The 25,726-nt window shown below is 37.9% G+C and overlaps 1 protein-coding gene across 3 annotated transcripts in view; it reads right to left on the reverse strand.

Annotated features, from left to right (window-relative positions):
• The window catches only part of LOC131495893 (ankyrin repeat domain-containing protein 26-like), a 36,153-nt gene extending 11,488 nt beyond the window's left edge, over positions 1-24,665 (reverse strand). The window contains exons 1-7 of one of the 3 annotated variants that reach the window (XM_058701064.1): positions 17,523-17,923; positions 13,279-13,349; positions 12,855-12,948; positions 8,696-8,748; positions 8,258-8,351; positions 3,996-4,048; positions 3,556-3,649 (exon numbers count right to left, since the gene is read on the reverse strand). In XM_058701064.1, the coding sequence (XP_058557047.1) occupies positions 3,556-3,649; positions 3,996-4,048; positions 8,258-8,351; positions 8,696-8,748; positions 12,855-12,948; positions 13,279-13,349; positions 17,523-17,597 (534 nt within the window). In that variant the 5' untranslated portion in view covers positions 17,598-17,923. Of the gene's footprint in view, positions 1-3,555; positions 3,650-3,995; positions 4,049-8,257; positions 8,352-8,695; positions 8,749-12,854; positions 12,949-13,278; positions 13,350-17,522; positions 17,924-21,935; positions 22,059-24,137; positions 24,276-24,507 lie in introns of those variants that run through there. The other 2 variants (XM_058701066.1, XM_058701065.1) reach the window with 2 other exon arrangements.
• Between the last annotated feature and the right edge of the window lie 1,061 nt (positions 24,666-25,726).

A 25,726-nucleotide genomic window follows, 5' to 3' on the forward strand; every position in this document is an offset into this window, starting at 1 on the left:
AATGATGTAATGTTTATTCCATTAATTATACACTGAGCTAAAACATATAGCTATGCATATCTTTCTACTTCAGTGAAAGAAGGGGAAACAGGCTACCGTGTTTTCCAAGAATGTAGGTTCTGTGCCAAGAACAGGATTAACACCAGTGTTACACACAAGAACTAGGTCAGAAGAGGATCTCATTGTGAATTGTAAGATGATGGGTTAGCAAGATTGCTTAACAGGAAAGAGGAATAGCCCAGAGTTAATCTTTTCCTTCCTAGATGGTGAAAACTATGGATGAGTCTATGCATTATAATGAGATAATAAAACATAATGAAGTAAACGGTAGACTGAGTCAAGAGATCCTATGGCCAAGATATGATGGAAATGAAAGTGGGCAGCACTGACTGAGACACTAAAAGTTTGCACAGGCGGGGAACCTGGGTGGCTCAGTCAGTTGAACCTCAACCTCTCAGGTCATGATCCCAGGGTCATGGGATCAAGACCCCTGTCAGCCTCCACACTAAGCGTGAAGCCTGCTAAAAATTCTCTCTCCTCTCTTCTCTCTCTGTCTCTCTCTCTCTTTCCCTACACAGCCCCTCGTCCTGCTTGTGCACGCTCTAAAAAATATATAAATATAAATAAATAAATAAATAAAAGTCTGAACACACTAAAGAAAGAGCATTTTATGTTTTTGAGCCTGACTTCACATCGAGTCATGGGGTCAGCAAGGCATAGGCTGGCGAAAGGGTCCTTCAAGAAACAAAAATCTCTATAGGAGCAAAGTTCAGTTCTACTACATTGACTTTTTATTATTACATAAGTGACTGGTAATTTGCAAGATAACACGGAAAAAGTTTTCATAAAATTTGATATGGTACTGGCATAAGGACAGACATATAGATCAATGTATTAACATTGAGAATCTAAACATAAACTCTCACATTATAGTGAACTGATTTTCCACAAGGGTGCCAGACAATTAAATGGAATAAGACTAGTCTTTGTAACAAACGGTACTGGGACAAATGGATATCCACATGCAAAGCAATAAAATCAGACCTCTACCCCATAGCATATATAGAAAATTAACTTAAAATCTAAGAGCTAAAATGATAAAACTCTTGGAAAAAAGCTTACGTGTATGTGTTTGTGACTGGATTTGACAATGATTTCTTAGACATGACACCAAAAGACAAAAGCAGATTAAGTTTATTTCATCAAAATTAAAAACTACTATGTTTCAAATATCACCATCAAGAAAGTGAAAAGGCAAGTGACTAAATAGGAGAAAATACCTGAAAATCCCATATCTGCTAAGGGATTTGCATGTAGGATATTTAAATAACTCTTCCAATAATGAAAAGACAATCCAATATAATAACGGGCAAAAGAATGGATTAGTTCTTTAAAGACGATACAGAAATGGATAATAATCACGTTAAAAGGGAGATGTTCGGGGTGCCTGGGTGGCTCAGTCAGTTAAGCTTCTGACTTGGGCTCAGGTCACGATCTCACGGTTCATGGGTTTGAGCCCCGCATCGGGCTCTGTGCTGACAGCTGGGAGCCTGGAGCCTGTTTCAGATTCTGTGTCTCCCTCTCTCTGACCCTCCCCTGTTCACGCTCTGTCTCCCCGTCTCAAAAATGAGTAAAACGTTAAAAAAATTAAAAAAAAAAGATGTGATATATATATATATATATATATATATATATATATATATATATATTCATTCCATGGAGTATTACTCGGCAATCAAAAAGAAGGAAATCTTGCCATTTGCAACTACATGGATGGAACTGGAGCGTATTATGCTAAGTGAAATTAGTCGGAGAAAGACAAAACTCATAGGACTTCCCTAGTATGAGGACTTTAAGAGACAAAACAGATGAACAAAAGGGAAGGGAAACAAAAATAATATAAAAACAGGGAGGAGGATAAACACAGGAGACTCATAAATATGGAGAAAAAACTGAGGGTTGCTGGAGGGGTTGTGGGATGGGGGATGTGCTAAATGGGCAAGGGGCATTAAGGAATCTACTCCTGAAATCATTGCTTCACTAAATGCTTACTAATTGGGATGCGAATTAAAAAAAAATAAAACTAAAGATACAACAAAAGAGTAACGCCCCCCCACACACACACACACAATTTTTCAACCCAGGAAGCCTCTGGTTGGGGATTCAGGAGATAAGGACCTTCTAGAGAAGTCAGAGCTATGGACTGAGTTGGCTGAAAGCTATCTAAGTTTTTGTTTCACAGGGAAGACCTTAAAGTGGCAGACAATTTCATGCCATAATCTAAATTCCTTTCTAAAGGGATACACAGAAAATCCCTCGTTATTCTTTAATAAGCTTCACCAGTTTCGGATATTCTTACAAATTTTAGTTTTTGAGACTTTAAAGATTTCTTTAGGACACAGTAGCAGGACAATGCCTAGCACTCTCATTCATAGAAGACTGATCAACAGAGAGTCATGTTACTCGCATGAAAAGTTCCCTATTACTATGTGACTCATTTATAAGACGTCTAGAAAAGAAAATAATTTTCAATGCCTCTTCAGCAACAAAAAGGACCAGTCAAGAGAATGTTCTAATTCCTCTGACGGGTATAGCTGTCTAATGAAACTTGCATGTATATTATATAGCTTTTGCGACTGACAGAAACGAGTTGGTCAGTGTATCTCCCTCATTGCTCCCACTTAGGATTTACAATGAGAATCCTACAAAGGAGGGTGTGTGTTCGAGGACATTAACTGTTCTGCTTGGAAAACAGTTGGGGTTTCACTACATATCAATAAATGAGAATCCTGAATGGCACATTAGTCTTTTCTGAGATTGAATTGTGAAATCTGTGAAAGGCTGATTAACTCAAGTGAGTGGAAAAAGATAATGAGTTTCTGAACTTGCAATGGTAGGAGCACTATGTTACTAGGTAAGGCCCTGACAGAGCAGCCATTTCTCCTTTTTCACTGGCATTTCTTTTCCTTTACAAAATCCAACAAAGAGAAAAGTCCATTCCTTTGAGAAGGACGTTTGCATAACGACCTGCTAGTCATTGTTGATGAAGAGAATAAGTTGCAAACTTGTAATTACAAATTACAACAAATCATCATTAAAATAACCCGTTCTCAAACTCTCACTGAAGGGTTGAGACTACAAGAGAAAGTCAGAATTCAAGATGACATGATCACTCAAAGCGTGCGGAAGTTTGAAACACGCTGAAAAATATTAGCAGGGACTCTCACACATCTGTATGCCAACGTTCACAGCAGCATTATTAACAGTAGCCAAAAGGTGGACTAAACCAAACGCTCACTGTGGTATATATAAAATGTTGCTTTTTTAGACTCACAATGTTTTTATGAAAATGTCACTATAAACATCATTACTTTATGAGTTCAATCAACTTCATCTCTATAGAAAAATTCCATCGCTAATAGCAAGTAGGAACAATATCAACCTAACATTTTGATCAGTGAGATTTTTCCATATGATCCAAAACATTCTTATGTACTACACCTATTGAAATAAGGATTCCTTTTCAGTAGGACAGACATCAAGAGACTGACTTACTAAACTTGTCCTTAACAAGTTGCTCGGAAGATTGTGAATTGGGGCCGCTTGCTGTTTGATGGTTCCTTCTGGCCTGGCATGTTGCACTTCTAGCCTAAAATGCAGATCTTAAGGTAATTATTCTCACAAATAAATTTACAAAAATACCATATAATTTCTGACAAATGAGGGGATTACAGAAATTCTTAAAATTGTATCAAGAGGAAGATTTGGCAATTGAGCCATTTTTCTCATTGTCTTTTGTGGATAAGGTGCAAAATTGAGATATAATGTGCCACAATTCTGCATTTCAAAATAACTAAAAGCTGGAATTTGTATCCAGTTTAACAAGGATATACTGGCATAATGAATACATTTCTCATACTACATTGCTTATCTGTTTTATAAAAATCAAGCTATTTTCTTTGAGGATTAAATTATACTTTTCCATATGATCTTACATCTTCTCAGCATATCTTATGGCCTCTGCATGTTGATCCTTTGCTTCTTGCAACTAAAATAAAGAAAACAATATAATTTTAACTACTGACAATCTAGTAGAAACAATCACCTGTTTCTGTAACTAAATGTTTTTATTTTTTTACTTGAGAGAGAGAGAGAGAACACACACAAGTGGGGAATAGAGGCAGAGGTAGAGACAGAGAAAATCGTAGGCAGGCTCCAAGCTCAGGGTGAAGCCTGATGTGGGGCTCGGTTTCATGACCGCTTTCATGATGTGGGGTTTAGGATCATGACCTGAGTGGAAATTAAGGGTCAGGACACTCAACCACCTAGCCGCCCAAGTGCGCCTGTAATTAAATCTTATTGGACCCAGCCAGGCTCTCCGCTACATGCTGATTGATGGCTACTGTTAGATCGTAACAATAAAGTTGAGCTGCTGCAACAGAGACTATGGCCTACAAAGCTGAAAATGTTTCAATACTCTTCTAGAATAATGTACCAACCTTACTCTGCTACAAAATCAGAACGTTTTTAAATTTATTTAATTATATATGAGCAGATAAATGTACAAATGTATCTACTGGTGAAATGGAGGAAATATAGGAATTAACCTTATGGTAAACATTTCTGTTTTCATATTACAAACACTGCATCAACTATGATTTTACATATTCACATAGGTGAATGACATTTCTATTCTTGTGATGATAAAACTGAACATGCTGTATTCAGTGACAACAAGATATTTCATGGAAGAGTTTGAGAAGCAGCATCCTAGTAGGAGTCAGAAAGCCTGGGTATGAATTCCCAATTCTGCTCGTTATGAGCTGTATGACCTTGAGCACACTACCTAAAACTTCCGTGTCTCAATCTCTGCATCTGTAAAATGAAGTTAATGACAGCACCTACTGGGGCACATGGGTGGCTCAGTTGGTTGAGCGTCTGGCTCTTGATTTCGGCTCAGAACATGATCTCAGGGTCATGTGATTGAGCCCCACATCAGGCTCTGCGTGGACAGCGAGGAGACTGCTTGGGATTCTCTCTCTCTCTCTCTCTCTGTCCCTCTCTCTCTCTCTCTCTCCCTATCTGCCCTTCCCACAATCTCGCTCTCTCTCTCAAAATAAAGAACCTTTAAAAAGTTATTTCAAAATAAATAATAATAGTATCTACCCCACTGGGATGTTGGGAAGCTTAAATTAGGAAATAACAGGTGAAAAACTTAGAAGGGTACGTGGCACATAGTCAGCTCTAAGTGTATGCATTTAGCAAGATTACTTTTGCTGTATTTTGCATTCCAATACATTGAGATAGTTAAGGCAGGTGGCATGCCAATACAAGTGGTCCCCTATACAAATTATACTGAAGTCATTCTTCATACCACTGCAAGTGGCAGCAAATGGGGACCATGAGGCCCAGAATCTCTCCTCAGTACTTCACACAACTTTCGCCAATGCCACTAGCAAACAGTACTTTTTTTTCCCCCACTTATAATACTTTTAACTAACTCCCTCTCTATACTACTCAGTGGACAATACTCACGGACTACAGTACAAATAGCACCTCTTAGATTGAGTAATAGATGATTTACATGACCATCAGAGGCAGGGGAAAGCCACTGACATGAATATAATGGAGTCTTGCTAAACCAAAGTTCCTCAATCATTTCATGCCCATACTGTTTATGTTAGGCTGCTTTACTGGGTACTCTGATGAGGAGATTAAGGCTTTGTGGTAACAGCATAACAGAAAAGCTGGCCCCAGAGCTTTACAGTTGGTAAAGTGCTACAAATCTGTAAATCCTAGCACTGGGTGCATAAGGAAAAAAAGATTTCAATTTCTCCTTTTCTAGTAACCATTTGCTTAACTTTTGAAGCTCTGTCCATCTATCACGCTGCTTCTCCCCTTGCAGTGGACTCGAACATTCTTTAATGTATCGTCTCATCCACAGAATCAACTTTTCTTCACTTATTTCCTTCTTTTACACTAAAATCTAACTTTCACTCCTATCATTCCACTAAGACATTTTGAGGGTCATCAAGAACCTCTTTTTTAAAAAATTTTATTGGGGCGCCTGGGTGGCGCAGTCGGTTGAGCGTCCGACTTCAGCCAGGTCACGATCTCGCGGTCCGTGAGTTTGAGCCCCGCGTCAGGCTCTGGGCTGATGGCTCGGAGCCTGGAGCCTGTTTCCGATTCTGTGTCTCCCTCTCTCTCTGCCCCTCCCCCGTTCATGCTCTGTCTCTCTCTGTCCCAAAAATAAATAAAAAACGTTGAAAAAAAATTTAAAAAATTTTATTAAGGTCTCTATCCTGCTTCACTTTTCAGCAGCAGCTGAGAAAAATGACCATGCCCTCCCTCTGCTCTTTTAACCACACCTTTACCTAGGCCCTTTTACCTAGGCCATGTGTCCTTTTCGCTCTTCCATGTAGGTGCTCATAGACAACATCCTCAACCGCACACTCAAAAATCATTACTTGACATGGAGTACCTTTGTAGACAGCTAATCGTGTACATTTTATTTGGACTCTTTTCTGTGTTACTTTGAGTGTGTTTTTCTTATTGAGTCTTAGGGAGCACCCTTACCCTTAGGATACTGACCAGCATACTTTGTCTCACTTTTCTTTGTAACACGACATTTATCACAAGGGCTGGATGATCACTGGCTTGCCTTTGTTTCCTTTTGAGTAACTTCTTCGTCCATAGAGATTTCAACTTATGGAAGTCTTCTGAAGTTCCTTTCAGATGCATACTTGACTATATTGTTAGGAAGGTTAAGTTGGCTAGAGCTACCTCTTCTTCCCAATCCAGATTCTTCACCTCAAAATTGTGTGCATCAAATGCCTTCACCCAGGTAGCCCCTGGTTTGGGGATTCAGGAGATAAGGACCTTCTGGAGAAGTCAGAGCTATGGACTGAGTTGCCTGAAAGATAACTAAGTTTTTGTTTCACAGGGAAGACCTTAAAGTGGCAGACAATTTCATGCCATAATCTAAATTCCTTTCTTTACGGATCTACACTAAATCCCTCGTTATTCTTTAATAAGCTTCATCAGTTTCAGATATCCTTACAAATTTTAGTTTTTGAGACCTTAATGATTTCTTCAGGACACAGTAGCAGGACAATGTCTTGCACTCTCATTCATAGAAGACTGAAAACAGAGTGTCATGTTACTCGCATGAAAAGTCCCCTATTACTATGTGACTCATTTATAAGACGTCTAGAAAAGAAAATAATTTTCAATGCCTCTTCAGCAACAAAAAGGACCAGTCAAGAGAATGTTCTAATTCCCCTGATGGGTATAGCTGTCTAATGAAACTTGCATGTATATTATATAGCTTTTGCGACTGACAGAAACGAGTTGGTCAGTGTATCTCCCTCATTGCTCCCACTTAGGATTTACAATGAGAATCCTACAAAGGAGGGTGTGTGTTCAAGGACATTAACTGTTCTGCTTGGAAAACAGTTGGGGTTTCACTACATATCAATAAATGAGAATCCTGAATGGCACATTAGTTTTTTCTGAGATTGAATTGTGAAATCTGTGAAAGGCTGATTAACTCAAGTGAGTGGAAAAAGATAATGAGTTTCTGAACTTGCAATGGTAGGAGCACTATGTTACTAGGTAAGGCCCTGACAGAGCAGCCATTTCTCCTTTTTCACTGGCATTTCTTTTCCTTTACAAAATCCAACAAAGAGAAAAGTCCATTCCTTTGAGAAGGACGTTTGCATAACGACCTGCTAGTCATTGTTGATGAAGAGAATAAGTTGCAAACTTGTAATTACAAATTACAACAAATCATCATTAAAATAACCCGTTCTCAAACTCTCACTGAAGGGTTGAGACTACAAGAGAAAGTCAGAATTCAAGATGACATGATCACTCAAAGCGTGCGGAAGTTTGAAACACGCTGAAAAATATTAGCAGGGACTCTCACACATCTGTATGCCAGCGTTTACAGCCGCATTATTAACAGTAGCCAAAAGGTGGACTAAACCAAACGCTCACTGTGGTATATATAAAAATGTTGCTTTTTTAGACTCTCACAAAGTTTTTATGAAAATCTCACTATGAAAGTAATTACTTTATGAGTTCAATCAACTTCATCTCTATTGAAGAATTCCATCGCTAATAGCAAATAGCAACAATATCAACCAAATATTTGGATCAGTGAGCCTTTCCATGTGATCCAAAACATTCTTATGTACTACTACTAGTGAAATACGGATTCCTTTTCAGTAGGACAGACATTAAGAGACCGACTTACCAAACTTGTCTTTAACAAGTTGCTCTGAAGATCTTGAATTTGGGCCGCTTGATGTTTGATGGTTTCTTCCTGTCTGGCATTTTGCACTTCTAGCCTAAAATGCAGATCTTAGGATAATTATTCTTACACATAAATGTAAAACAATACCATATAATATCTGAACAAATGAGGGTCTTACAGAAATTCTTTAAATTGTATCAAGAGGAAGATTTGGGAATTGTGCCATTTTTCTCGTGTTTTGTGGATAAGGTGCAAAATTGAGATATAATATCCACAATTTTGCATTTCAAAATAGCTCAAAGCTGGAATTTGTATCCAGCTTAACAATAATATACTGGCATAACAAGTATATTTCTCGTACTACACTGCTTATCTGCTGTATAAATAATCAAGGTATTTTCTGTGAGGTTTAAATTATACTTTTGCATATGATCTTACGTCTTCTCCGCATATCTTATGGCCTCTGCCTCTCGATCCTTTGCTTCTTGCAACTAGAATAAAGAAAAAAAATAATTTTAACTACTGACAATCTAGTAAAACACCATCACCTGTTATTGTAACCAAATGTAATTTTTTTTTGACTTAGTGAGGCAGAGAGAGAGAGAGAGAATGCCCAAATGGGGAAGGGAGTCAAGGGAAGAGACAGAGATACTAGTAAGCAGGCTCCAAGCTCAGGGTGAAGCCTGATGTGGGTCTCAGTCTCATGACCGCTCTCATGATGTGGCGTTTGGGATCATGACATGAGCAGAAATTAAGAGTCAGGACGCTCAACCAACAAAGCCACCCAAGTGCCCTTGTAACTGAAATCTTTTTGGACCCAGCCACACTCTCCCCTACATGCTGATTGATGGCTACTTTTAGGTCAAAACAGCAGGGTGGACCTGCTACAACACAGACTGTGGCCTACAAAGCTGAAAATGTTTCAATATTCTTCCAGAATAGTTTACCAAACTTACTCTCTTACAAAAACATAACGTTGTTAATATTTATAAATTATATATGATCAGATAAACATACAAATGTATCTACTGGTCAAATGGAGGAAATATAGAAAATTACCTTATGGTAAACATTTCTGTTTTCACATTACAAGCACTGCATCAACTATGATTTTAAATATTCACATAGGTGAATGACACTTCTATTCTCGTGATTGAAACTGAACATGCTATTTTCAGTGACAATGAGATATTTCATGGAAGAGTTTGACAAGCAGTATCCTAGTAGGAGCCAGAAAGCTTGGGTCTGAATTCCCAATTCTGCTGGTTATGAGCTGTATGACCTTGAGCACACTACCTAAAACTTCCATGTCTCAGTCTCTGCATCTGTAAAATGAAGGTAATGACAGCACCTACTGGGGCACCTGAGTGGCTCAGTCGGGTCAGCGTGTTGCTCTTGATTTCTGCTCAGGACATGATCTCAGGGTCACGTGATTAAGCCCACATTGGGCTCTGCGTGGACAGCAAGGAGTCTGCTTGGAATTCTGTCTTTCTCTCTCTCTGCCTCTCTCCCTCTTTCTCACTCTCCCTACCTTCCCTTCCCCACAGTCTGTCTCTCTCTCACTCTATCTCTCTCTCTCTCCCTCTCAAATTAAGGAACCTTAAAAAAGTGATCTCAAAATAAATAATAATAGTATCTACATAACTGGGATCTTGGTAATATAAATTTAGGAAATAATACAGGAACAACTTAGAAGGGTACGTGGCACATAGTCAGCTCTAAGTGTATGCATTTACCATGATTACTGTTGATGTGTTTTGCATTCCAATACAATGATATAGTTTAGGCAGGTGGCATGCCAATACAAGTGGCCCTGTGTACAAATTATACTGAAGTTATTCTTCATATCACCGCAAGTGGCAGCAAATGGGGAGGATGAGGCCCAGAATCTCTCTTCAGTACTTCACACAACTTTCGCCAATGCCACTAGCCAACAGTACTTTTTTTTCCCCTCTTATAATACTTTTAACTTACATCCTCTCTATACTACTCAGAGGACAATGCTCACAGAGTACAGTACAAATAACACCGCCTAGACTGAGAAGTAGATGCTTTATATGACCATCAGAGGCAAGGGAAAGCCACTGATATGGAAATAATGAAGTCTTGCTAAACTAAAGTTCCTCAATCATTTCATGCCCATACTGTTTACGTTAGGCTGCTTTAGCAGGTACTCTGGTGAAGAGATTAGGGCTTTGTTCTAACAGTATATCAGAAAAGCTGTCCCCAGAGCTTTGCAGTTGGTAAAGTGCTACAAATCTGTAAATCCCAGCACTGGCTGCATAAGGAAGAGAGATTTCAATTTCTCCTTTTCTATTAACCATTTGCTTAAGTTTGAAACTTTGTCCATCTATCACGCTGCTTCTCCCCTTGCAGTGGACTCGAAAATTCTTTAATGTATCATCTCATCCACAGATTCAAGTTTTCTTCACTTATTTCCTTCTTTTACACTAAAATCTAACTTTCACTCCAATCATTCCACTAAGAAAATTTGAGGGTCATATAGGACCTTTTTAAAAAAAAAATATTAAGGTATTTATCCTGCTTCCCTTCTCAGCAGCAGCTGAGAAAAATGCCATGCCCTCCCTCTGCGCTTCTAACCCCACCTTATTTATGAAGGAGGGCAACCCCTGACATTAAATCCTTGCCCCTTGCTCTCTGTGTTTTGAATTGCTCTTAAGGCTTCACAACCAGATTCTCTAATTCACATTTCCAGCTTTGGCCCTTTTACCTAGGCCATGTGTCCTTTTCGCTCTTCCATGTAGGTGCTCATAGACAACATCCTCAACCGCACACTCAAAAATCATTACTTGACATGGAGTACCTTTGTAGACAGCTAATCGTGTACATTTTATTTGGACTCTTTTCGGTGTTACTTTGAGTGTGTTTTTCTTATTGAGTCTTAGGGGGCACCCTTACCCTTAGGATGCTGACCAGCATACTTTGTCTCGCTTTTCTTTATAACACGACATTTATCACAAGGGCTGGATGATCACTGGCTTGCCTTTGTTTCCTTTTGAGTAATTTCTTAGTCCATAGAGATTTCAACTTATGGAAGTCTTCTGAAGTTCCTTTCAGACGCATACTTGACTATATTGTTAGGAAGGTTAAGTTGGCTAGAGCTACCTCTTCTTCCCAATCCAGATTCTTCACCTCAAAATTGTGTGCATCAAATATCTTCACCCAGGTAGCCCCTGGTTTGGGGATTCAGGAGATAAGGACCTTCTAGAGAAGTCAGAGCTATGGACTGAGTTGGCCTAATGCAATCTTAAGTTTTTGATTCGCAGAGAAGACCTTAAAGTGGCAGGTAATTTCATGCCATAACCCTAATTCCTTTCTATAGTGATGTACAGAAAATCGCTCGTTATTCTTTAATAAGCTTCATCAATTTCGGATATCCTTACAAATTTTAGTTTTTGAGACCTTAATGATTTCTTTAGGACACAGTAGCAGGACAATGCCTAGCACTCTCATTCATAGAAGACTGATCAACAGAGTGTCATATTACTCGCATGAAAAGTTCCCTATTACAGTGTGACTCATTAATAAGACGTATAGAAAAGAAAGTAATTTTCAATGTCCCTTCAGTCATAAAAAGGACTAGTCAACAGAATGTTCTAGTTCCCCTGACGTATATAGCTGTCAAATGAAACTTGCATGTATATTATATAGCTTTTTTGACTGACAGAAACGAGTTGGTCAGTGTATCTCCCTCATTGCTCCCACTTAGGATTTACAATGAGAATCCTACAAAGGAGGGTGAGAGTGTGAGGACATTAACTGTTCTGGTTGGAAAACAGTTGGGGTTTCACTACATATCTATAAATTATAATCTTGAATGGCACATTAGTCTTTTCTGAAATTGAATTGTGAAGTCTCTGAAAGGCTGATTAACTCAACTGAATGGAAAAAAAAATGAGTTTCTGAACTTGCAATGGTAGGAGCACTATGTTACTAGGTAAGGCCCTGCCCGAGCAGCCATTTCCACTTTTTTACTGGCATTTCTTTTCCTTTATAAAATCCAACAAAGAGAAAACTCTATTCTTTGGGAAGGACGTTTGCATAATGACCTGCTAGTCATTGTTGATGAAGAGAATATGTGGCAAATTTGTAATTTTAAATTACAACATATCATCATTAAAAGAACCTTTCTGAAACTCTCACTAAAGGGTTGGGTTTACAACAGAAAGATAGAATGCAAGATGAAATGATCACTCAAAGACTGGGGACATTTGAAATACACTGGAAAATATTAGCAGGGACTCACACATCTGTATGCCAATGTTCACAGCACCTTTATATACAATAGCCAAAAGGAGGACTAAACCAAATGCTCACTGTGGTATATATAAAATGTTGCTCTTCTTAGATTCTCACAATATTTTTATTTAAATCTCACTACAAACATCATTACTTTATGAATTCAATCAACTTCACCTATATAGAAGAATTACATCACTACTGGCAAGCAGGAACAATATCAACCAAATATTTTGATCAGTGAAATTTTCCATATGGTCCAAAACATTCTTATGTACTTCTACTAGTGACATAAGGATTCCTTTTCAGTAGGACAGTCATTAAGAGATCGACTTACCAAACTTGCCTTTAGCAAGTTGCTCTGAAGACCTTGAATTTGGGCCGCTTGATGTTTGATGGTTTCTTCTTGCCTGGCATTTTTAACCTTTAGCCTAAAATGCAGATCTTAAGATAATTATTCTCACACATAATTTTAAAACTGTATCGTGTAATTTCTGAACAAGTGAGGGTATTACAGAAATTCTTAAAATTGTATCAAGAAGATGATTTGGCAATTGTGCCAAGTTTCTAGTTGTGTTTTGTGGTAATGGTGCAAAATTGAGAGATAAGATGCCAAAATTTTGCATTTCAAAATAGCTCAAAGCTGGAATTTGTATCCAGCTTAACAATGATATACTCGCATAACTAATACATTTCTCATAGTACACTGCTTATCTGCTTTATAAATAAACAAGTTATTTTCTGTGAGGTTTAAATTATACTTTAGCATATGATCTTTAATCTTCTCAGCATATCTTACGGCCTCTGCATGTCGTTTCTGTGCTTCTTGTAACTAAAATAAAGAAAAAATAATAATTTTAAATACTGACAATCTAGTTGAACACCATTACCTGTTTCTGTAACTAAATGTTTTTGTTTCTTGTTTTTTTGTACTTGAAAGAGAGACAGAGAGGGAGAGAGCACACACAAGTGGGAAGGGAGTCAGAGGGAGAGACAGAGAAAAAGGCAAGCAGGCTGCAAGCTCAGGGCGAAGTCTGATGTGGGGCTCGGTCTCATGACCGGTCTCATGATGTGGGGTTTGGGATCATGACCTGAGTGGAAATTAAGAGTCAGGACGCTCAACCAACTAAGCAGCCTAAGCACTCCTGTAACTAAAATCTTATTGGACCCAGCCACACTTTCCTCTACATGCTGATTGATGGCTACTTTTAGGTCATAACAAAAGAGCTCAGCATGTACAACAGAGACTATGGCCTACAAAGCCGAAAACATTTCAATACTGGTACAGAATAGTTTACCAATCTTACTCTCCTACAAAAACATAACGTTGTTAATATTTTTAAATTATATATGATTAGATAAACATACAAATGTATCTAATGGTCAAATGGAGGAAATATAGGAAATTACCTTATAGTAAACATTTCAGTTTTCATATTCCAAGCACCATATCAACTATGATTTTCAATATTCACATAGGTGAATGACATTGCTGTTCTCGTGATTATGAAACTGAACATGCTATTTTCAGTGACATCGAGATATTTCATGGAAGAGTTTGACAAGCAGAATCCTAGTAGGAGCCAGAAAGCCTGGGTCTGAATTCCCAATTCTGCTGGTTATGAGCTGTATGACCTTAAGTACACTACCTAAAACTTCTGTGTCTCAGTCTCTGCATCTGTAAAATGAAGGTAATGACAGCACCTACTGGGGTACCTAGGTGACTCAGTCGGGTCAGCGTCTGGCTCTTGATTTCGGCTCAGGACATGATCTCAGGGTCACGTGATTGAGACCCACATCCAGCTCTGGGTGGGTAGTGAGGAGCCTGCTTGGCATTCTCTCTCTCTCTCCCTCCCTCTCTCTCTCTCCCTACCTGCTCTTCCCACAATCTCTCTCTCTCTCCCTCCCTCTCTCTCTCTCCCTACCTGCTCTTCCCACAATCTCTCTCTCTCTCTCTCTCTCTCTCTCTCTCTCTCTCTCTCAAAATGAAGAATCTTATAAAAGTGATATGAAACATAAATAATAATAGGATTTACTTCACTGGGATCTTGGGAATATAAAATTAGGAAATAATACATGAACATCTTAGAAGGGTACATGGTACATAGTCAGCTCTAAGTGTATGCATTTAGCATGATTACTGTTGCTGTATTTTGCGTTCCAATACAATGAGATAGTTAAGGCAGGTGGCATGCCAATACAAGTGGTCCCCTATACAAATTATACTGAAGTCATTCTTCATACCACCGCAAGTGGGAGCAAATGGGGAGCATGAGGCCCAGAATCTCTCCTCAGTACTTCACACAACTTTCGCCAATGCCACTAGCAAACAGTACTTTTTTTTCCCCCCACTTATAATACTTTTAACTAACTCCCTCTCTATACTACTCAGTGGACAATACTCACAGACCACGGTACAAAAAGCACATCTTAGACTGAGTAAGAGATGCTTTACATCACCATCAGAGGCAAGGGAAAACCACTGACATGGAAATAAACGAGTCTTGCTAAACCAAAGTTCCTCAATCATTTCATGTCCATACTGTTTACATTAGGCTGCTTTAGCAGGTACTCTGATGAAGAGATTAAGGCTTTGTGGTAACAACATATCAGAAAAGCTGGCCTCAGAGCTTTGCAGTTAGTAAAGTGCTACAAATCTGTAAATTCCAGCACTGGCTGCATAAGGAAGAAAGATTTCAATTTCTCCGTTTCTAGTAACCATTTGCTTAACTTTTGAAGATTTGTCCACCTATCACGCTGCTTCTCCCCTTGCAGTGGACTCGAGCATTCTTTAATGTATTGTCTCATCCACAGAATCAACTTTTCTTCACTTATTTCCTTCTTTTACACTAAAATCTAACTTTCACTCCTATCATTCCACTAAGACATTTTGAGGGTCATCAAGAACCTCTTTTTTTTTTATTTTATTAAGGTCTCTATCCTGCTTCACTTTTCAGCAGCAGCTGAGAAAAATGACCATGCCCTCCCTCTTCTCTTTTAACCACACTGTAATTCTGAAGGACGGCAACCCCTGACATTAAGTCCTTGCCCCTTGCTATCTGTGTTTTGAATTGCTCTTAAGCCTTCACAACCAGATTCTCTAATTCACATTTCTAGCTTTGGCCCCTTTACCTAGGCCATGTGTACTTTTCACTCTTCCATGTAGGTGCTCATAGACAACATCCTCAACCGCACACTCAAAAATCATTACTTGACATGGAGTACCTTTGTAGACAGCTAATCGTGTACATTTTATTTGGACTCTTTTCTGTGGTACTTTGAGTGTGTTTTTCTTATTGAGTCTTAGGGGGCACCCTTACCCTTAGGATGCTGACCAGCATACTTTGTCTCACTTTTCTTTATAACACGACATTTATCACAAGGGCTGGATGATCACTGGCTTGCCTTTGTTTCCTTTTGAGTAACTTCTTCGTCCATAGAGATTTCAACTTATGGAAGTCTTCTGAAGTTCCTTTCAGATGCATACTTGACTATATTGTTAGGAAGGTTAAGTTGGCTAGAGCTACCTCTTCTTCCCAATCCAGATTCTTCACCTCAAAATTGTGTGCATCAAATATCTTCACCCAGGTAGCCCCTGGTTTGGGGATTCAGGAGATAAGGACCTTCTAGAGAAGTCAGAGCTATGGACTGAGTTGGCTGAAAGCTATCTAAGTTTTTTTTTTTTTTTTCCCACAGGGAACGCCTTAAAGTGGCAGGTAATTTCATGCCATAACCCTAATTCCTTCCTATAGGTATCTACACTAAATCCCTCATTATTCTTTAATAAGCTTCACCAGTTTCGGATATTCTTACAAATTTTAGTTTTTGAGACCTTAAAGATTTCTTCAGGACACAGTAGCAGGACAATGCCTAGCACTCTCATTCATAGAAGACTGATCAACTGAGTATCATGTTACTCGCATGAAAAGTTCCCTAATACAATGTGACTCATTAATAAGACGTCTAGAAAAGGAAGTAATTTTCAATGTCTCTTCAGCCACAAAAAGGACCAGTCAACAGAATGTTCTAGTTCCCCTGACGGGTATAGCTGTCTAATGAAACTTGGATGTATATTATATAGCTTTTGTGACTGACAGAAACGAGTTGGTCAGCGTATCTACCTCATTGCTCCCACTTAGGATTTACAATGAGAATCCTACAAAGGAGGGTGAGAGTGTGAGGACATTAACTGTTCTGGTTGGAAAACAGTTGGGGTTTCACTACATATCAATAAATGAGAATCCTGAATGCACATTAGTCTTTTCTGAGATTGAATTGTGAAATCTCTGAAAGTCTGACTAACTGAAGTGAATGGAAAAAAAAATGAGTCTGAACTTGCAATGGTAGGAGCACTATGTTACTAGGTAAGGCCCTGACAGAGCAGCCATTTCTCCTTTTTCACTGGCATTTCTTTTCCTTTACAAAATCCAACAAGGAGAAAAGTCCATTCCTTTGAGAAGGACGTTTGCATAATGATCTGCCGGTCATTGTTAATGAAGATAATAAATTGCAAACTTATAATTACAAATTACAACAAATCATCATTAAAATAACCCGTTCTCAAATTCTCACTGAAGGGATGAGATTACAAGAGAATGTCAGTATTCAAGATCAAATGACCACTCAAAGATTGGGGATGTTTGAATCACGCTGAAAAATATTAGCAGGGACTCACACATCTGTATGCCAATGTTCACAGCATCATTATTAACAGTAGCCAAAGGTGGACTAAAACAGATGCTCAATGTGGTATATATAAAATGTTGCTTTTTTTAGATTCTCACAATGTTTTTTATGAAAATCTCACTATAAAGGTCATTACTTTATGAATTCAATCAACTTCATCTATATAGAAGAATTACATCACTAGTAGCAAGTAGGAACAATATCAACCAAACCTTTGCAGCAGTGAGATTTTCCATGGGATCCAAAACATTCTTATGTACTACTACTAGTGAAATACGGATTCCTTTTCAGTAGGACAGACATTAAGAGACCGACTTACCAAACGTGTCTTTATCACGTTGCTCTCAAGATCTTGAATCTGGGCCACTTGATGTTTGATGGTTGCTTCTTGCATGGCATTTTTAACCTGTAGCCTAAAATGCAGATCTTAAGGTAATTATTCTCACACATAAATTTAAAACAACAACACATACTTTCTGAACAAATGAGGGTATTACAGAAATCCTTAAAATTTTGTCAAGAGGAAGATTTCGGAATTGTGCCATTTTTCTCATCGTGTTTTGTGGATAAGGTGCAAAATTGAGAGATAATATGCCACAATTCTGCATTTAAAAATAGCTCAAAGCTGGAATTTGTATCCAGCTTAACAATGATATACTGGCATAACTAATACATTTCCCATACTACACTGTTTATCTGCTTTATAAATAAACAAGTTATTTTCTGTGAGGCTTAAATTATACTTTTGCACATGATCTCTCATCTCCTCAGCATATCTTACGGCCTCTGCATGTCTTTCCTGTTCTTCTTGCAACTAAAATAGAGAAAAAATAATTTTAACCACTGAAAATCTAGTAGAACACTATCACCTGTTTCTTTAATTTTTTTGACTAGAGAGAGAGAGAGAGAGAGAGAGAGAGAGAGCATGCAGAAGTGGGGAAAAGAGACAGAGGGAGAGACAGAGAAAATGGTAAGCAGGCTGCAAGCTCAGGGCGAAGCCTGATGTGGGGCTCTGTCTCATGACTGGTCTCATGATGTGGGATTTGGGATCATGACCTGGGTGGAAATTAAGAGTCAGGACCTCAGCCAACTAACCCGCCCAAGCGCCGCTGTAAGTAAAATATTTTTGGAGCCAGCCACTCTCTCCTCTACATGCTGATTGATGGCTACTTTGAGGTCATAACAAAAGCGTTCAGCTTCTACAACAGAGACTATGGCTTACAAAGATGAAATGTTTCAATACTCTTACAGAATAGTTTACCAACCTTACTCTCCTACAAAAACATAACATTGTTAATCTTTTTAAATTATATATGATCACATAAATGTACAAATGTATCTATTGGTCAAATGGAGGAAATATAAGAATTTACCTCATGGTAAACATTTCTATTTTCATATTCCAAGCACCACATCAACTATGATTTTACATATTCACATAGGTGAATGACGTTTCTATTCTCATGATTATAAAACTGAACATGCTATTTTCAGTGACAACAAGATATTTAATGGAAGAATTTGAGAAATAATATCCTAGTAGGGGCCAGAATGCCTGGGTCTGATTTCCCAGTTCTGCTCATTATGAGCTGTATGACCTTGAGCACACTACCTAAAACTTCCATGTCTCAATCTCTGCATCTGTAAAATGAAGGTAATAATAGCACCTACTGGGGCACCTGACTGGCTCAGTTGGTTCAGTGTCTGGCTCTTGATTTCAGCTCAGGACATGATCACAGGGTCATGTAATTGAGCCCCACATTGAGCTCTGCATGGATAGTGAGGAGCCTGCTTGGGATTCTCTCTCTCTTTCTCTCTCTCTCTCTCTCTCTCTCTCTCTCTCCCTTTTCCTCTCTCTCCCTACATGCCCTTCCCCACATTCTCTCTGTCTCTCTCAAAACAAAGGACCTTAAAAAAGTGATCTCAAAATAAATAATAATAGTATCTACCCCACTGGGATGTTGGGAAGATTACATTAGGAAATAATAGATGAACAACTTAGAAGGGTACGTGGCACATAGTCAGCTCTAAGTGTCTGCATGTAGCATGATTACTGTTGCTGTAGTTTGTGTTCCAATACAATGTGATAGTTTAGGCAGGTGGCTTGCCAAAACAAGTTTTCCCCTATACAAATTATACTGAAGTTATTCTTCATTCCACCGCAAGTGGTAGCAAATGGGGAGCATGAGGCCCAGAATCTCTCCTCAGTACTTCAAAAAACTTTGCCAATGCCACTAGCCAACAGTACTTTTTTCCACTTATAATCCTTTTAACTTACTTCCTCTCTATACCACTGAGTGGACAATGCTCACAGACTACGGTACAAATAGCACCTCTTTGACTCAGTAGTAGATCCTTTACATGACCATCAGAGGCAAGGGAAAGCCACTGACATGGAAATAAACGAGACTTGTGAAACTAAAGTTCCTCCATCATTTCATGTCCATACTGTTTACGTTAGGCTGCTTTAGCATGTACTCTGATGAAGAGATTAAGGGTTTGTGGTAAAAGAATATCAGAAAAGCTGTCCCCAGATATTTGCATTGGTAAAGTGATACAAATCTGTAAATCACAGTTCTGGCTGTGTAAGAAAGAAAGACAAATTTAGCGTGCTTTTTCATAGTGAGAGGGAAAAAAAAACTAAACATTTGATTGAACACTTCTCCTCTATTTGATTAAGTGCTTTCATTAATAGTTTTACTTATATAAGTGTGTGTGTGTGTGTGTGTGTGTATAGAGATATACACACATTTTTTAACGTTTATTTTTTGATACAGAGTACGAGTCTGAGTGGCTCAGAACGTGAGGGACACAACGAATCCAATGCAGGCTCTGCTGACAGCAGAAAGCCCAATTCAGGGCTCCATCTCAAGAACATGGAGATCATGACCTGAGCCAAAGGCAGACTCTAATCCGACTGGAGCCAGCCAGGCACCCCTCAATTTAGTATTTCATTTCTTAGCATACATTTAGAATAAAAGCTTTGCTATACCAATGTTTTCAAGAAGAATTTATTGATACGGTATAAAGTAATTAATTTTATTGGAAAAACTGTTAAGTTAAAGTATTTTCAATTTATACAAGGATAAGTATCACCCGTGTCAAATATTACTATCCCTTAAATTTATACTTAGGAAGATGAAATTACCTGTCATGAAAAAAATAAAAACAATGTCAAATAAAGGACTAAATTGTTCTGCACAGGCTAGATGACAAGTGTCAAGAGAGTTAAAGCTAATGGGAGTTAGAACAGTCAGAGAAAATTCATTGGAAAGGAGACTGTGAGCCAAGTCTGAATAACATAGGTTTACTCAAGAGGAACAGAACTAAAAAGACAGGACAGCATGAGTAACGGCTGAGAGATGGTAAAATCAACCCGATTAACTCAGAGGATAAAATCTGATGGCAGAGACATTAAAAACGGATATCCACACAAGAACTACGTAAATGTTCATAAGCAGCCATACTAATAGGCAAGAAGTGGACACAACCCAAAGGTCCATCAACTGATGAATGAACAAGGGCCTTAGCCCACAATGGAGTACTGTTTGACAATAAAAAGAAATGAAGCACTGATATAAGCTGTAACCAACACAGATGAACCCAGAAAACATTAAGTAAAGCTAGCTAGTCCCAAGGGACCACACGTTGTGTGACTCCATTTATATGAAATATTCACAAGAGGCAACTCCATTGAGAGACCAAGTAGTAGACTGGTGGTTGCCTGAGGCTGGGGGCAATGGTAAGGGTTTCCTTTCAGGATGAGGAAAACATTCTACTTGATGGCAGTGATGGTTGCACGAGTGTACACAGAGACAGTGAACTGTGCGTGGCAAATGGGTGACTTTTATGGTATGTGTATTGTACCTCAAAATAGCTTTAAAAAAAACCCAATGGCAGGACACAGAGAATGTTCTTAATTCTCGCTTTTGGGCGTCCATACTACACATGATCAGAATATTTCCGTGCTTTGACAATATGTCTAAAAGGCAAAGAAAATGAAGGAAATGCCGAAGTTCAAGTGGTTTGTTAAGTGATCTTTCTGTACAAGTCATCCTGAAATCAATATACATTCTTCTCAAAAGTGAAGATGAGAACTAAGATAATTATCTGAATCATTCCATTAAACATTATCTTCTGATTTGATCCAGCTTGCCTCATCATGGTAATAGAGATATCATTAAAAAACATTGTTTAGTATGGGACAAAGTCTCTTGGGGCACCTGGGTGGCTACGTCAGTTAAGCGTCCAATTCTTGCTTTCAGCTCAGGTCATGATCTCACGGTTCATGAGACTGAGCCTCACATTGGCTCTAAACTGACAGCATGGAGCCTGCTTGGGATTCTCTCTCTCTCCTCTGTCTGCCCCTCCCCTGTTAACATGCATGCACACACTCTCTCTCACTTTCTCTCTCAAAATAAATAAATAAACTGTCAAAAAAATTTAAATTAAAGAAAGAACGAAAAAAGTCTCTCAATTTCTCTGAGGAAGGATACAAAAGCCTCAACTTTCCTAAAAGTAAGTATTATAAGAAAACAATGTATAACACAAATAGGAGAAGGAGAGGCAGAAGTTTATGAAATAAATGCATTGTAAAGATACTAAAATCATAATAAATTAATTATAATGAAAATACCAAAGAAAGCGGTCCATGGAAATTGGTATCCTAAAACACTTTATATTATTTAACTAGCTATAAGTTAGCTGTTGACAGGTTACATTTACTACATACCTGACTTCTGATTTGACCTAATTTCTTCTTGAGATTCCGTGTTTCATCTTCCAGATGAAGATGTGACATAGACTGTTTCTTCAGAGTATCAGCCAGTTCTTGTTGAAGTTGTCTCACAACTACCTAATAAGACATTTCTGTTACTGATTTTCTAAATCATCTTATTATTAAATTATGTTAATAATAGACAACTCTCACATACGTACTTTGAGAAATATCAACACATACATCAATTCACCGTCTTTTTGTAACACATACACATTCCTGTTCACTGAATTCAGTTAAAGACACTAAAGGTGTTATCTCCCTGTCTACTTCTGATTGTTTATGGTGTCTCTTTCCAGTCTCAGCACGACAATTTTATCCTGCAACATGTGGTTTTTATGCAACCGATCTTGTGTTTTCTCATGATTATCAGAAAGCTAAGTAAAACCAAAAACATTTTCAGATAGCACTCAATAAAATGGCATTATCATGATTTTCTTTTAAATGAAAGCATAATCTATGTTTAAACAATGAAAAGGTTTCAGGGGGTGCCAGGGTGGTTCAGTTGGTTGAGTGTCTGACTCTTGATTTTGGCTCAGGGAATGATCTCACATTCTGTGGGTTTAAGCCCTGCATCAGGCTCTGTGCTGACAGTCAGGAGCCTGCTGAGGATTATCGCTCTCCCTCTCCCTCTCCCTGCCCCTCCCCTGCTTGCATTCTCTCTATCTCTCTCTCTCTCTCTCTCTCTCTCTCTGTCTCTCTCTCTCTCTAATGAATAAAGAAACATAGGAAGGAAGGAAGGAAGGAAGGAAGGAAGGAAGGAAGGAAGATTACAGTAAGTGAATATCCAACTGGAAAAAAAATAAAGTTGGCTCCAAATCTCAAATTTTATACAAGCGTAAGTTCCAAAAAGTTCAGAACTTTAACTGTAGAAAATGAAGGCATGAAAGTAAAAAAGAATTTGTGAGAAAAGTGTTCAGAATCTCAGAATTGGAAAAGCCTTTCTCTGATTTACAACAAACCAGAAGGCCTAAAATAAAAGATTAATAAACCCGACTACACTTAAAAATTGAATTTACAGTAGATATCGAACACAGAGACCCCACAGTAAAATCCTTAGCTCTGCATATACTCGGACAGATTAAATTTCCTAAAATTCTTCTTTCCTGAGAATATTTCATAGGTATCTACTTTGCTACCATTTCTATAGTCAGTTATAAGAATTATATCTATTGATAACTGAAAAATCTAGGCACTGTACTATAATAGAAACACTTCTACACACATCAATGAACTCATTTGGTTATCACAATTCTAGAATGGAGAGATTAAAATGGTGAGCTGTAGGACTCTCCCCAGGTCTTCTCACTCCACAACAAGTGCTCTTGCACCAACCACTGCCACTTCTCTAGTGTAAATACACAAGTACGAAAGAAGTCTTGTATTTCAAAATACTCATAGGAAATAAGGTGAAATTTATACATCTCTTAGAATACCATGAGATTATTTACTGCTACAATAACTTGTATTGCCTCTTGTTGAAAACAGTAATAAATATAAAAGAGGGGAAATACACTCAGCTATTTTATTAGGAATAAAATACCTATCAATAAATTATCATTAAGTATATACCACAGCATACCATTGTTATCAAAAGTTCCTTGTAATGAAATAGGATGCTTCTTGAAGCAAAACTGTTACTTTTCTCAAAAGTAGGAGACTTGATACCGAAAATATGATCAGTGAACTGGCTACACTTGCCCTCCTGTCCATTAGCGGAAGTGTTCAACTAACCTAGTAATATATCAAGGCAGTGAAGTAACTGTTCAAAACCAAAACACATGTTGCTAGTAGCAATAGTTTTGAGATTAGGGAGAGCTCATCAATTCCTACAGAAAGTAATAAAAGCCTCTCCCTTGGATGAGGACATTATGAATGTCACTATTTGTTGCAGACAAATGCATTTAATCAAGAATATTATTTTATCCAGTGAAGCAAAAATGCCACCATCCCCCATGACCCTCCTCAAAATATATGTGCTTTTAAAATCCTCTATAGTTTCCATGATGAACACAGTTCAGTTTCATATATACATACATATATATGTACACATATATATACATAACACACACACCTAGAAAAAAGTAATAATAACTCAAAAATAGAATATATACAAATACATACACACATGTACTTCAAAATAACTAAAGAAGATACCTTAGAACTAGTTTTCTTATGAGCCATTTCTAGCTCCTTTTGCTTGTAAAGGTGATTGTTTAGACTTCCATCTTGTAAGACTCTGGCCTTCTGATCTGGAGAAAGTTGCCACTGAGTGTCACTGCGCTCTTCTACAACCTGGAGACACATTTCATTATGATTCTGGTCTCATACCGTTAAAAAAAAAAAAGGTCAAAAGCTGAAGTGGAGAACTTTAAAAAAATGTTCAAAAGAACATAATCCCATGTTTTAATTTATTTTAAACCTAAATAATATATCTTGAGTCAAAGGGATACTATAAAATATATATGTATAATATTACACTATGTAATATGGATGGAAATACAGTTTTTATCAAAAACTGATTTACCTGATTTTTGGTGGCCTTCAATTCCATGTTTAGCGTTCTAAGAGCGAGTTCAACTTGTTGTTTTGTTTCAACTTCTTTCTTATATTCGTCTTCTTTTCTTCTTAACTTTTCCCTAATATTTTCATATAACATATCAGCATTTCTTCTTTCTTCTTCTTCTTCTTCTTCTTCTTCTTCTTCTTCTTCTTCTTCTTGTTTTAAGGTACATCTGCCATTACATGTGCTTCTTTTAAAATTTGCTTTGTTAGACATAAAAAGTTCATTTGATGATCTGGTTCCACAAATGTTGGCTTATTATCCAAATGAAAAATTTCTATGTTTTCCGATTGTTTTTCTTGTAGGGCTCATGTTTTTAATTTGTCACTTCAATCTCTTCCAAACCATATATACAGTTGAAAAAAAGCCAGGAGAAAGCATTATGCAACTTCGTTAGTTTCAGTCAGTAATAACTCTGGTAGATGTTGTAGGAAAGGAAGTTTGAAATTATTCAGGAAAGTTAGAGTTGAAAATTACCCCCTTTCCCACAGGTATAATTATTCCTCCATAGGACAGATAATTCAGTTTCTCATTAAAAAGAGAAGTTGCTGTTTACAAGCAAGTTTATCAACTCACTGGAAATGAAATCTCCACTTGATGAAACCTTACAGGTACCTCCAAAAATGATGTGCAGTGAAAGAGAGCATCTGTGGATGTTGTTTACACAACATACATGTGCAGATTACTGTCGTCCAAGACTACGCTGACTAGTCTAATATCTGTTGCCTATGCTTTTTGTTTCTTCTTCCACAACACTTGCAACTTACCTTGTTGATGCATACCTACTTTAGGAATCACTTAAACATCCATTCTAGAACACGACAGGATACGTATTAATTAAGTAAACAATAAAGAGTAATATGACCTTTCAGCATACACTTTTGAATTAATTTTATCTACCTATGACAGAGATGTTGAAAAAACTTATCAGTAATCACTTTCTGTATTACTTTTTTTTAGTTTATTCATTTTTGAGAAAGGGAGAGCCCATGCAAACAAAGGAGGGGCATAGAGAGAGAGAGGGAGGCAGAAAATCCAAAGTGGGCTCTGCACTGACAACACACAGCTCGATGTGGGGCTCGAACTCACGAACCCTGAGATCATGACCTGAGCCAAAGTCGGATGCTTGACTGACTGAGCCACCCAGGCGCCCCCATTTTACTTTGTTTAAATTTTTTATTGA

The sequence above is a fragment of the Neofelis nebulosa genome, chromosome 15 (assembly GCF_028018385.1).
Source record: "Neofelis nebulosa isolate mNeoNeb1 chromosome 15, mNeoNeb1.pri, whole genome shotgun sequence".
NCBI lineage: Eukaryota > Metazoa > Chordata > Mammalia > Carnivora > Felidae > Neofelis > Neofelis nebulosa.